Here is a 14,382-nt window from a genome sequence, read left to right as displayed (position 1 = left end):
GCCATTTTTTGGAGGCAGGCCACAAGTCTGACGGATTTTTGAAAAGACGATTAACAAATCCAAGAAGAAGATGAAGTTCCATCGGCGTAATAACATCTAAAATGAGTACTGAGTTTCCATATTGATCAACGGTAAATGGATTACATTTACAAAACTTTTTGCAAAGTTTAAATCTGAGCCATTACCAACAAACTCGGCATATTTTTCCTTTAATGTGCCAAGAGATCCACATTCTGATAGATTGTCAGAATCGACATCACACCAGCAGTAAGGATGCTTGCTTGAATGGGATTGAATTCCACAAATGGTATTGGCCATTTTTAGATCACATGAAATGTAAAATGCAGGGTTGCCACCAAATCAGGGAAATTCAGGGAAATTTAGATACAATCAGGGAAAATCAGGGGGGAATAGTTGATTTTGGAAAAAATCAGGGAAAATCAAAGAACTTTTAATTTTTCTTTATGTTTTGAAATGTTTTCTAACAAAAACTTTCTTTTTCTAGCATACCAGGGTAAATGATTATCATTTTTAAAGATAATTTATATATATATATATATATATATAAACGCAACTACAATAGAATCTCATCCCTTCTGAGTTCAAGTTGATGGGATTCTACCGTAGTTTTGATATTTTTTTCAAAGAACAATTTCATGTGTTGATGGAAGTATTTGATTATTTATTTTAATTCTCAAACAAATTGATTGGTTCATTACTCATCGGGGGATTATAGTATCTGTTTTTTTAGAGATAAAAATGCTCTGGGGTTGATGGAGAAGTTTGGTTTCGAAGTTAAGTTTGGGTATTTGAATGCTGGAAATATCAGGGGAAGATAAGCAAAATTTTAGCGAAAAATCAGGGAAAATCAGGGAAGAAAAAGCAAAGTTTTAGCGAAAAATCAGGGAAAATCAGGGAGAAAAAAGCAAAATTTTTGCGAAAAAATCATGGAAAATCAGGGAATTTTGTTCTTTAATAACGATTGCAACCCTGTAAATGCCACATCATTCACCATTTTTAGATCACATGAAATGTAAAATGCCACATACATTCTTGTATGTTTCAGGTAGATTTTCAACTAAGGCAGCAATGAGTTGACGTTTAACACCTGTGTCTCGAGCTATTAAACCTGTTAACATGTGACGTTTTTTTTTGTTGAGAGCTAATCTCTGTCCAACAGCACCTTGTTAGTTAAATGCTTCAAGTTTTTGCAGTGAATAACATGTTTTTTTCTTCAGTTTTTCCTTTTGTAGTTGCAAAGTTGACTACTGAATGCTGAAAGAAATCTTGCAATTTTTTTCCGGCAGCATTAAATTTTTGATTGAAACCTTTTTCGAACGAATTGCTTTATTGAGATTTGAAGCAAGTTTTAAAGACGTTTCAGGCTAGAAAGATATGCTACCTTTAAGATTTATGTTGTGTGCCTTTTGTCCTAAATGATGCTTTTCATTAAGTTTAAGCTTTCCAATTTGGCAAATAAGACAATTTGGAAGTTTCAAAGGCTTGATAACAATCGTAGAGAAATCGCAGAGAGGTGGCAATGAACACGTCATATCACCAGCATCTTTTTTTTGTAAAATAGTTTGATATGAGTTGCAAAGTTCCACCATGTGGAACTCGTTCATCTGCTTGATTTATATCACTTTTAACAAATTTTCGGATTCTTGCAATAATAAAGTCATTTAAATATCTGTCACTTTTTTTCATGCATAACAAACATACAGAACTTCTACAGTCTTCGTGACATTTTGCTTTTTTTGGCATTGGAATTTCTTAAAACTGTTTCTTAATTTTAAAATTGGTTTAAAAGTTGAAATGAAAAAGAGATCAGATTTTCCAAATACTTCTTTAATTCTCACAATCTGATGTCACTTGCTTTCTTTTATTTACACTTGAGTTCAATCTGTAACATTCAAAATCAACTACAATAAAATTATATACTAATATTAATTTTCAAAGTTTAAGAAAACAATGTTTGGCAGCCTAAATTTACTCTATTTTTACGAAAATACCCAAATTATTTGCCTCTTGACCCCAATTGAGGGAGAGAATTTTTTGAAAAAAAAAACAACTTCATCCTGAAGTAGATCAAAGTCTCATTCAAAAAATCTAGGTTTAAAAGATTTTTTCATTTCGTGTTTAAAAGTAATGACCACGTAATGAATACAACCCCCTCAAACTTTTGAACTGATATAGCAAAGATTGGTTTTTAAAGTGGATATTTAACATCTCAAACATTTTTAAGACTTAAATTTTTTTAACAGATATGTTAAAAAATATAAATTTCAGAACTTCAACAAATTTAAAATATAATTACTATTTATACTTTATGGAATATTTATTCAAAAAATTAAACTTACTATTTATTTAATTACAAGAATATTTGATTCTTGCTATTAAAATGAAGAATAAGTATAATCTTTTAAATAAATATTGCGTAAAATATAAATATAACACCCCTTATAAGATAATGATAAATAGTTTTGGTGATTTTTGCGGTAATGAAAAATCGTAAGTGTTTACAGATCTTGCAGATGCTTTGAGTTGTTGTCGCGCATTAAAATCCAAGTAATAGGTAGGCTATCATCAGCATACGGCTCTATTATCTTTTTTCATATATCTTTGTTTATGTATTAATCAAAATTTCCATCAATTAATAACCTGCGGATCGATACTATTCCAGGACATAGCTCCCCAAATCTTTATATTACCCCACCCTGTTTTACCATCTTTAAAATATAAATTCGGTGGTTTTCTTGCTTCATAGGATGCCTAACATATATCTTCCCATCTGACTGGAAGCGATTAAACTTGGATTCATCATACCATAAAATGTTTTTCCAAAAGAAAACATTTTTATTTAAGAAGGTTTTTGCAAATTTTATTCGCTTTAGTCGAATTTGTTTTAATACAAGTTTCTTTTGCTATACTGCCTTGAAGGCCGGCTTTTTATAAACGACGATAAATGGTAGGGGCTGACACAACTACGTGATACTGTTAATTAATTTTGGTTTTTATTTCATTAGAAATGAAAAGCGAAACTTTTTTAGACCAAACAATTTAGCGATCCATGTTCATTTGGGTTTTCTTTTAAAACTAAATTTATCATCTGTGTTATTATATTTTTCAATATGTTTATGAAGGTTTTAATCCAATTTTCTAGAGCACGCTAGTTGACCTCAAATTTGAGAAATGTTAAGTTCATTCAATAACATATATAAACTCATTCTTCTTTTTTTCTACAGAGCAATGTTTGTTTTGCCTTATGTTCATATAAAAAAATTAAAGGGGCGTTATAAATAATATTTACAATGCCTTGTTCCAGTACTCACTTAGAATGTTATTGAAAAACTCAAATTTTTGATAAAATTCTTAAGTGAGTACTGGAACAAAGTATAGACAAGGAAATATATCAAAAAAATTTTTTATTGTCACTTTACCGAAGGGGAGAGAGGGGAGCATTGGTACAGGGTGAGTATTGGTACACAGGCAAATATTCAACCGTTTTAAATCAGTTTCAACTTTTGAATGCAGATACCAAATGTTACTTACAATCACTTCTTCCTCAGAAAATATTGTTAGGTTTTAAGCAATTGTTACCTGTAAATTTATCTTTTGTTTATTTTGTCGCAAGGTTGATTTTTGCACGTTTAATTGTGTATGGTGAATTTTTAGATTGTTTTTTAATGTTTTAATTTGTTCAAGCTTAAGTTTAAACCTAAAACTCAAAAATTTTTTAGTACATAAAAAATATTTCACTTTGAAGCACTCATTCGTAAAGGGTGTAATGTAAAAACGTTGTGTACCAATGCTCCCCATGTAAGGGAACATGGGTACAAAAAACTTTGTTTAGAAAGTTTTATACTTAATCATTAATATTTCTGAATTGAAATTACATTAAAATGTTTCTAATACAATTAAAAAATAGCGAAAATTATTTAATTCCAATTTTTTCTGAAATTCTTTTTGTTTTTTAACTTCTTGTCGAAACTTGCCAATGCTACCACCCTCTCCCATATTTATGTCCAAATAATAATGTAAGTTCCAACTTATAAGTTATCTTAAGATATGCTAATAAAGCTAAATACGTAGAAACACACTGCAAATTGCAATTAAAAGAAAATAGTATGGGGTGTTCTATTTCAATAATCACCATTGCATTCAATAAAAACATTTTCAAGTCTCTAATTGAGAATGTTGCGGTATTGACAATTATAACATTGTCGTAAAATGGTAGTAGGTAAGGTGTTGGTTAATGGTAATTTGAGCAATTGCGACAACTAATTCAGTAGCTAGTTTCGTCTCATAATTTTCGTTAAAAAATTTTCTTTGCACTCGTTTGAGTTCAATGGAGAGTTTTATGAAACAATGAAATCAATGAAACAATATTGGAATAAGGACCACCTTTTTATAAAAAAAAAAAAAAGAAAAAGCAATTACCAAATCCAGACTTGATGGTAATTACCAACAAATTTTTTTAGTTATATCTTAACAGTTGGGTGACAAAAATGAAGAATAGTATAAGCATTGAACAATCGAGTAGTTGCCTCAGTTTATCTGATAAAAACAAATTTTTCAAGAACTATTTGGTATAGATTTCTGTGCGTATATTTTGAATATCATTCCATTTTTAATCAACTGAATATTATGAATTAGCCAATTAGCGTTGGGAATTTATTAAAATTGAATATTTAATCAACTTACTCAGCATATTCAATTTAATTGATATGGCTAATTAAATGAATATTACGGAAGTTAAATCAGTTGATTAGCTGCAGCTTAATATTGAACAACATTCAACATCGCCTTTACTTAACCATGTTTGTACATTGATACAGGAAAGGTGTCTAATTTTGTGTCTAATTCTAATTTTTTCACATGCTCCTTTTTTCTTTAGCTCATTTTTTAAGTTGAAGTAAATGCTTGTTGGAAATTGTACTTTTTACCAGCTCTTTTACTTGGAAATAAAAAGCTCTTTGTCTTGCAAGTTTATTTGTTAAAACTAGTTCCTGTTGACTAGCTATCTGAAACATAACTACTTTCAAGTGTTTCTATTCTCGAGCAATTCTCGAGCTATTCTCGAGCTATTCTCGAGCTATTCTCGAGCTATTCTCGTGCAATTCTCGAGCTATTGTATTCTCGAGCTATTCTCGAGCTATTGTATTCTCGAACTATTGTATTCTCGAGCTATTGTATTCTCGAGCTATTGTATTCTCGAGCTATTGTATTCTCGAGCTATTGTATTCTCGAGCTATTGTATTCTCGAGCTATTGTAAACCAAATGTTCGGATATTCGAAAATGAATAATATGGATAACTATTCATTTGTTTGTGAGGAGTCTAAGCAAACGCCGAATTAATAAAATTTTAATATAACCGATATACATATAATCTTTTTTGTTCTTAATGAATTTTAGATTGACATTTCGTCCATTAATACTATGTTTAAAGAGTTCTATCGTTATCTAAATAACTTAAGTTCTGTTTAAATTGCTTCATTAAATCTATTGAAACATCAAAAAATCTTTTGAAACATCATGGCTAAAGAATTCGGAGTCATAAAAACTAATTTTACCTCATAAGATGTGTTGCCAAATTAGTATATATAGATAGCGTAATATAATAACACATTTGCAGACTTTCATCAAAATAAACCACATCAATCAGTTTTATTTTAACTAATTAGCAAAGTTTTTAAAATAAGGAGAAATTTCAAATTCAATCTTTATTGTAATTTATCATGGACAAGATTAAACGAATGTGCAATATCGCTGTCTGGAAACATATTTTGAAAAAGTTAAAAGATGTGAGCGCTTAAATCGTTCGAATGATCGGGAAAGTTAGGTTATTGGTCATAAATTATCTCCTCTAGTTTTTTTTTTAATTTGTTGCAATTAATTCGAGTGTTTATTTTCTTTTAGAAGAAGTGTGTTCATTCAACAATATTAGCTTTACCACAATTAACCTATAAAGAAAGTTTGCGTTCAAGTAAAATCTTCAAAATTTTTAACAAATGTTGTAAAATCCTTTAGTATTTCTACTTGATGCAATACTTAACTAATACATTCCATATTAGATAGCTGAACATTTTCAACAAAATTTACATCAAACTTAACTTTTAATTAAGCTTATCATGGTTCGAATTTTGAACATTATAGCAATTTTTTCCACATAGAAACCCAAAACAACGTTCTTCAGGTAAAATACAAAGAAGAAGTTACTGCTGATGAAAGAAATCTGTGCTAAAAAGAAGCTCAAAGGTCTTGGTTTTTATTGCGAGAATATGCTGTGAAGCTGTCCCCAACTAATTTAAGTTTTTTACAAAGGGAAGATTTTTGTTTAACAGGCTATTTTCAATGTGGAAATAAATATTTCATCGCTATTAGAACTATGGACAAAATGTGCATAACGAAAAGGCTAACACAAAATCAAAAGACCATGTAATATTCCTGTTATCACTTTTATTATACCATAATAATTGTTATATAAATTCCTTTTTTTGAAAACCAAACTTTGCAAGAAGTTCCAACTTTATATAATGACAAGTTCTAATTTTAACCCTTGTTCAAACAGTTAACTAGCATTCATTTAACTCGAGTTTTCAAGATAAAAAATGCATTCATACATTTTCTGCAAGTTTATTTTCAATTATGTTATGAGCCAATTTCAGCTTATTAAAGTGCAGCTATGATGACATTAGTGTTTGCATTTATGTAACAAAATTACGTTTGTTTGAAAATTTACGATTTTACATTTTTTCCACTAATTTTTATTATCAATTTGTAAATTTATGAGCTGGTTTAACATTATGAAACTGATCTTTGAAAAAACTAAATTAAAATTAAATTTCATGACCTGAATTTTTTTACCTGAATTTTTTGACACCTACATTTTGTAAACAAATAAAACACAAATTTGAAAACTTTTTCTTTGCTAATTTAAGATACAACATGTAAAAATGGTAAAAAATTGGTTAAAAAAATATATAAATAATCTAAAAAAAAAACAACTAGTAAAAAGGTTTTTCAGTTCAACATTTCATCTGTATTGTATAGTTTACAGAAAACTTCACCAAGCATTTTGTTGCATAATGCAGCATAAGGATTTAATGCAACTAATTGATTTTTTGCAAACTGCGATCCAAGTTCAGCAGCACATTTAAAATCATTCAAAGCTTTCTGATCATCACCATTTACCTTAAAAAGAATTGCTCTTTGAACAAATGCCTGTGAAGCAGCTTTACCTTTTGATTCACTAAACAAAATGGCATCGTTAAGGTCCTTCATTGCTGAATCATTGTTTCCTGCAGAAGAAAACCATGCCTTTACCTTTTTGTTCATATATTAATACAAATATTTATGACAACTTGGAATTCCAACATAATTTGAATGAAATTTTAAAAAAAGGAAAGAATTTTTATAAAGAGTGTTTTTTTAAAATACATTTGAAAGTTAGCAACTCTTTTGTAAAGTTTTAGGTAAAAGAAAACATTAAGCACACATGCTTTAACAAAGTGAAAAATTCAATTGAGCATGCTATAGGTTCACTACTAGAAGTTTTATAATAAAACTCAAAATAATAAACTTTTCTATTTTATTTTAAATATAATTGAATCTCTTTTGGATAATAAGGAAGAAATTTGAGACTTGCAGTGGATCAACACAGAAAGAAGCAATCATTCAATTTTAAAACTTAAAATAAAATTTTTATTTTGTAATTCAAGATTCAAACAGCATATTTTCATTCAAGCAGTACATCCTTAAGTTTTCTTATTTATTTTTATACATATTTGTGCATATTTATGTTCAATGCTGAGTTTAACAAGTTTCCTAGGATAATATACATTATTATATATAATCTAGAGAAATACATCTATTAAAATACATATGGAAAAAAAAAAACTTGATACTATGTTAAGAATTCATTAGGCATTCCAATAAAGGATTCAAAACTAAAGCAATGATTGGAACTAATGATTGGTACCAGATCATTCAATTGAACCTGAGCCTCAAATAATTATGACAGGGTTTAATCTTGAAGGTAAAGTTGTTAAGGTAAATCAGTGAATTGCTTTTAGTCAACAGTTGATCAATCCTTAATGTTAACAATTGTAAAGCTAATTTTAAAGAAAAGTTAAATATCAACAACTTGTTGTAATTAGAAATTTATTTTGAAAATTTAAAAAAGTACATGCTTTGAAGAAAGGAAATTGTAAGTGTTTTTTGTTTTTTTACAAACACGCCAATAATACTTAAGGGGAATGAATGAAAGGTTAAACAAAATATAATATTTTCAGATTACTATATCAATATTAAACTTTCATTAAAATGTGTGTGGATATATATATATATATATATATATATATATATATATATATATATATATATATATATATATATATATATATCTGTGTGTGTGTCTCTAGTAGGATATTTACTTACCTTGAATTCGGAAGAGCTGAGCTCGATTATTATATGCAGAAGCATATGTTGGAGCCTCTCTTATAAGTTGGTCAAAAATTTGAAAACTATCAGCAAAATTACCAGCTTGTGCTAACTTTATAGCTTCTATTTCAAGACTTTTTAACTTAGCTGTTACTCTTTTATCCTCATTTGATTCTGATTGCTTATAATTGAGGGAAATGTTCGTGTTTAGATCGAGGGGAGTATTGGGATTGAAAATGGCATGCAGAACAATTTCGTCTTTTTCTGTTAAATGGGCTTCTTCAGATGCCATTTCTGTGGCAATCGAATTAATTTACACAACAGTGTTTAAAATGGGGATTCCTAATCATGTCAAGGAAATGATCCGCTCAAGTGAACGTTTTGTAAAAAAAATATTTAGTTCAATCTTAAAATTGCGCATGCGTTGGTTCTTAAACCATTGAGAATTCATGATATTCATATGAACTTCAAACGTCCGCAAAACTTTGTATCCGCCATGATGGGTGGCAAAAAAATGTAAACAAATATTAGATACTAAATAGGGTATATCATACTTGAGCCAAAAATTAATTTTTCAGAATTTTGACTAGCACGCTTGGATTCCTATGTATTTGGGTACGGGGAATTCAAATATAATAATATTTTTGCAAAATATTGATGTCTAGCTTCCGGGAAACTGTTTTTAAAATTAGCTTTTTTTAAAAAAAAATAGTCTTTTATAACTAAAGCTTAATTTTTAAATGTTTTTAGTCAATTAATAATAAAAATTAAAATAATATTAGGTAAAAAATAAACCATTTGTTATAAAACACAAAATTATCATTTAGCTTCCAGGATTCTTGAGCCAGAATGCACAGCTAGGGCTTCCGCCCCCCCCCCTCCCTTCTATCAATATTAGATAGTTTTATTATGATTATAAGATCAAGATATATTACAATTAGTATATATATATTTATACACGCACTGGTAGGAGATAGAGTAGGTAGAGTAGGAGCAAGGGGCTTAGTTGCAAAAGCCCCCTCCCCTTACACTTACTCAAAATACTAATTCAAATTATAAATCTGGCTGCCTTAATTTTTGTTTTAGCTCCCCAAAATGCTTATAAAATCAACATTAAAACCAAGTATTTATTTAACATTTAATGTTATGCACAACAAAGTATAAATAAAAATCAAAAATACTAAATTAGTAATTACATAAATTACTTAAAGTCTTTTCTTGATTTAAACAAAGGCATTAGTTCACGATTTCGCAATTGAGTTCTTATAAAACCATCTCTTTTATCCCAACCACAGACTGACTGAGCTGCTTCTGTGACTAATTTGACTGCTCTCTCGCAACTTTGGGTATGTAATGAGTATAGAGGTAGCTGCAGGGGAGAAACTATCAATGCATTGAGTTGGACTAACGACATATTTGCAGTGAAAATTGGTTCAGTGATGACCTCTTTTTCCCAGTCGATAAGTTCTTTGATGTCACAAGCATCAAGGTTTATTGTTTGCGGAACTTTAAATGGTCTAACATCTGTTGAGCCAAGTTCACTTCCGGCCCTAACTGCCAATATTATGTCGACGGCAAATAACCTTTGTTCTGAGTTATCAGAACAGAGAAGTGAGACAAGTATATTCTCAGGATGAGCCCACCAAGATTTACTTTTGAGATAAAGTTTAGATGCTTCTTTAATCCTATCATCTTGCTTCTGCCAAAGTTGAAACAGTTTTAAAAGATGACAAGAACCATATTTAATGTCATGCTTAACTTTAATCTCAAAGAACATTGGAAAATAAACCTGAGTCACCCAAGTTGCAAGCAGTCTTAAGATCTCTGCATTATCAGGTTCAAGATCATGTTTACTCATATAGAGAAGCAGGCATCTCATGCCACAAGTAAACCATCGACTGTGAGACAATCTACCACATTTAAGAGCTGCTACTTCAGGATCGAGCTTTCCTTTCAATATTGCATTTAAATACTTCCATGCGACTAAACTGTCAGTGCTCATTTGCTTTAAGAAATCTTCACTTATAGTAACAAGAGGCTCCAGAAGCGGAATTGGCATAAATTTAGTAATTCTTTCAAGATTTTCTACTTTGGAAAGCAGTTTACCTACTGCTCCACTCCATCCTTTATCTGAAGAAGTTGGTCCATCAAGTTTTTCCATAATATGACGGAATGGAAGCTCATTAATGTGAAGCCAGCAAAAAGATCTAAAAAGTTTTCGATTGAGAAGTTCTTCCACAAAATGAAGCACTCCACCTTTCCATCCAGACATTTTATTTGTAGTATCACTGCCAATTAGTTGGAGATTAAGATCTTTACCTCTTTCCATTAACCAGTCGAATAATCCAATAGCACATTGCTTAGCTGGTTTAGATATTTCTGACTTAGGTTTTGGTGTATAATGAGTAAGGTAGCGACCTCTAGGCTCTTCTGTCACAGTTATATGATTTTCTTTGATAATTTGTTTTCTGAAGGTGCCTGTGGTTTTATCATGGATAAGAACTAAAGTTTTATCTTTTCTACCATCAACAAAAACTCCAGTAATTATATTTCTTTCATAGTCGAAATTTTCTTCTACTCTGGAATACTTCAAAGCACACTCTTTGGCACGAAAAACTTTCATACTATCACATATGAGATTTTTTTTATCTTCAACAAGTTTTCCTGCCTTCATAATATCTTTCAGTAGACCATTAATGATAGCAGCAGTAGCAGTCGATGATACACCAAATCTGATAGAGGCAACGGCAGCATTACTAATATCAAGGTAGTTTCGTTTAACATAACTCTCTTGTTTTCAATTGTCGAGTCCTCTTCGCTATCACTGACTTTATCGCTATCACTGACTATCACATCATTGGAATTATTATTAATTTCTATTGTAACACCCGTACTTTCATCATCAAGTCTAACATCGGTTGGATAAATAGAGACTGATGATTCTAACTTATACTTTGAAGCTTCTTCACGTTGTCGCGTGAGTCTTGCTTGTTCAGTTGACTTGCGTAAGCATTTTAGCCTAAGTTTGGCAGTCTCTTTAAGATCAAGACCAAATTCTTGCATACATGAAACACTGCCTTGTTTTTCTCGCTGGGTTTTTATCCAAATAAGTTCTTTTTTAGGAATTCTTAAATTTAAGTCACATTTGCAAAAGCAATGAGCACCGTCATCACAAGATTCGTTGCAAGGGGCATCATTATCACTGCAGTAAACGATTCTGCATTTGCAAAAAGCAATATCTAAAAGTTTATCAAGTTTAGGTTCCCAGCATTTTTTGTTTGCCATTTGAGATTTGTGTCGAGCTATCTTAGAGAATGCAGACCAACTTCTATTAATTCTTAGTGCTATTGCTTTAGTTCCACAAACTATGGGTTCTTTAAATTCTGTGTTGGAAATAAGCCACCGTTCTTCAACTTCATTAGCAACATTAGAAAAAATTTCTTGCATTGATATGTTACGCGGATTTTTTTCACAGACTAGTATTCTGTTTCGCTGCAGATCTAGACATCGCTGCAAACAATCACGTAATGTTGGAAATTCAGTTTGGAGAAACTTTTTAGGACCTCCAAGATACTCACTTAGTTTGGTGTTAATCGATTTTCTGGTTTTCTTGCTAACTGATAATGCCATTTTTCTTTTTTTAATATATTATGAATCTGGAAGATATAAATACAGCAAGTATAGCAATTAATTTGAAATAAAATCTAAAATGGTAGTTATAATATTTTCAAAGTATATTTGAATATTAACTGATACTTATACACAAAATAATATTGTTAAAAACTCAAAGCATATTATAAAAATTAAGCAAAAGTTTAAACAATATTTTAAATAATTATTATGTACATTTATAACATAAACAGTCATCATTTAGTAAAAAAACACAATATTTTTGAAAATTAAAAACGTTTTCCCGGTAGCTAGACTTGTTTTTTCACCAAAATAAATTATACCATTCAACTCAGGGTTTATGAATACATAGGAAAAGTGACATACTGAATGAAAATTAAAACATGCAAAAGTATGATATACCCTAATACTAAAAGCTGATCTGTTGAAATTGATTTAAATTCTTTTTTGCCTACAATTATGCGATCACAGTATTACGAGAGTCTTAGTTTGGAAGCAAAAAAGAGATACGAAGAAAAATTATCAGTTCTAGAGATTATTTTTGATCCGTATTCTTTATCAGAAAAAGACTGTGAACTAACTAATAAGGTAGACAAATGGCCTAATCTGACTTTTGCTGATATATACAGCTATCTAATCAACTTTCCAAGGCAGTTTACAAGTTCTAGTTTAAAATCTTACAAAGGTCTTGAATCTTACAACTATGTAACTAGTGGTCTTGTTCACAACGTTCTTGTAAAGTTCATTCATTGTGTAAAGTCTATTTATATTGTTACCAGTCGTGTAAGACATGGTCAGAGCATTTTTTCTAAAACTCCAACAAGGGTATGGGTTAGCGTTCAAGAAGATGTTGAAGTTATAAATGCGCATTGCACATATATGGCAGGTTTAGGTGAAGTCTGTTCTCATATTGGAGCAACACTAGTTTATTTAATGTTAACATCTGATTATTGGAAAAGAAATAATGATGATGCTTGTACATCTCAATTGTGTGCTTGGTTGCCACCAAACCTTAAGGAAGTTACTTATTTGCCACTTTCACAAATTAATTTTACCGATCCTAAAAAAAAAATTTGAAGCAAAAGTGAAGAACCAAACACAAGCAAAACCATATATTAAAAAAGCCTTATCTGTTCCAATTCCAAGTGAGTAATTTTTATTCGACTCTAACATGTTATTTATTCGAAGGATAAAAATTGCGAGGCAGTCTAAAAAACAAAATTTGATTAAAAAAACGTCTGCGAAAAAAAGAAGGGACATTCTAAAAAAAATCTAAGAGATTTTTGGGAAAGAGATTAAGAGATTTTTTGAAAGAAGAAGAGAGAGAGAAGAAAAAAATTTTTGGAGAAAAGAAAAGAAGAGAAGGTTTTTTAAATTAGTTAAGAATAGTAATAATTAAGTATTTATTTTGGGCATGAGTTCCAAAGTGTTAAAAGAGGATATTTTTGAATGAGATTTAATTACGAGTTAGCTTAATGTATTTGTAAAAAGCAATTAGTTGGGAATATTTATCAAGAATTTAAAAAGACGAGAAAAACTAGTAGTAAGTCTTACTTTTATACATACTTTGATTTAAGTTGATCTAAAGTGTTAGAAGCCAACGAGTCTACTATTAGACAACCCGTGACGAAACCTATGTGAACTATACGCGAACCATACACGAATCATACACAAATTATACTCAAACACACAAAGAAACTATCGCTCTCACAATAAGCATAAAAAAATTAATTTGCTTGATGTTCACCTTGAACAAACACACAGAAAATTTTTTCGATTGTTTTATTAAAATTTACTTCTGCAATAGCAATGTAGAAAAAAAAAACTTTCGTTAACGCATGATTTATCAAGAGAGACAGTTGTTAGGAATTTCTTTTTTTTTTTTTTTAAATCTAGGAGAGAGTGTTGCAGCTTGGGATATTTTTGAAACAAATATATTTATTTTTTCACTTCTATAAAGTTTATATGAGTTTTTTAAATACTACTTTAAAGCTCAGCATTTAAACAACCGACACCGACAACCGACAACCGATATCGACAACCGACACTGGCATCTAAAAATTTAAAATATGTTTTTTAATAAAGGAAGAAAGAACTTATTTTTTACGCCGTTACGTTGTAAATCAAAATACCAATCATAACAAAATCAAAATAGCAATCTAAAAAAATTTAGCGCTCCTATAAACATACTTAGTTTAAAGTTAAGGCAGGGAATATTAGAATCAGTGGTATACTGTTACCAATAGCATTGACACATGATATCATTGTAATTATCAAGTATATATTTTAAGTATTGTTTTTGTTGCTAT

The 14,382-nt window shown here is 30.0% G+C and overlaps 1 protein-coding gene and 1 long non-coding RNA gene across 3 annotated transcripts; one reads left to right on the top strand and one right to left on the bottom strand.

The window, feature by feature from the left end:
* The first annotated feature begins 5,619 nt into the window (after nt 1-5,619).
* Nucleotides 5,620-6,813, top strand: LOC149883818 (uncharacterized). The gene is made up of 3 exons (XR_016456067.1): nt 5,620-5,805; nt 5,921-5,987; nt 6,175-6,813. It is a non-coding gene; the product is annotated as an uncharacterized LOC149883818 (long non-coding RNA).
* A 211-nt stretch (nt 6,814-7,024) lies between these two features.
* Nucleotides 7,025-8,830, bottom strand: LOC145186099 (tetratricopeptide repeat protein 36-like). Of its 2 annotated transcripts, none has more exons than XM_090099248.1 (2): nt 8,441-8,830; nt 7,025-7,302 (listed from the first exon to the last, which is right to left on the bottom strand). In XM_090099248.1, the coding sequence occupies exons 1-2, from the start codon at nt 8,733-8,735 to the stop codon at nt 7,025-7,027; spliced, it is 573 nt and encodes a 190-aa protein (XP_089955374.1). In that variant the 5' UTR covers nt 8,736-8,830. The 2 variants fall into 2 exon arrangements, with proteins under 2 accessions (XP_089955374.1, XP_089955375.1); XM_090099249.1 differs by having other exon boundaries at nt 7,025-7,253.
* Nucleotides 8,831-14,382: the final 5,552 nt, after the last annotated feature.

Source organism: Hydra viridissima, unplaced genomic scaffold (assembly GCF_058129835.1).
Source record: "Hydra viridissima isolate aposymbiotic clone 2 unplaced genomic scaffold, HvirCarnegie_v1 scaffold_9, whole genome shotgun sequence".
Taxonomy (NCBI): Eukaryota; Metazoa; Cnidaria; class Hydrozoa; order Anthoathecata; family Hydridae; genus Hydra; species Hydra viridissima.
This window is presented reverse-complemented; position numbering and strand designations above follow the sequence as displayed.

Coding starts and splice junctions, on each gene's coding strand:
- LOC145186099 (XM_090099248.1), bottom strand. CDS start 8,735: ATGGCATCTGAAGAAGCCCATTTAACAGAAAAAGACGAAATTGTTCTG. Junction 7,303..8,440: donor TCAGCTCTTCCGAATTCAAG/GTAAGTAAATAT, acceptor TTTCTTCTGCAG/GAAACAATGATTCAGCAATG.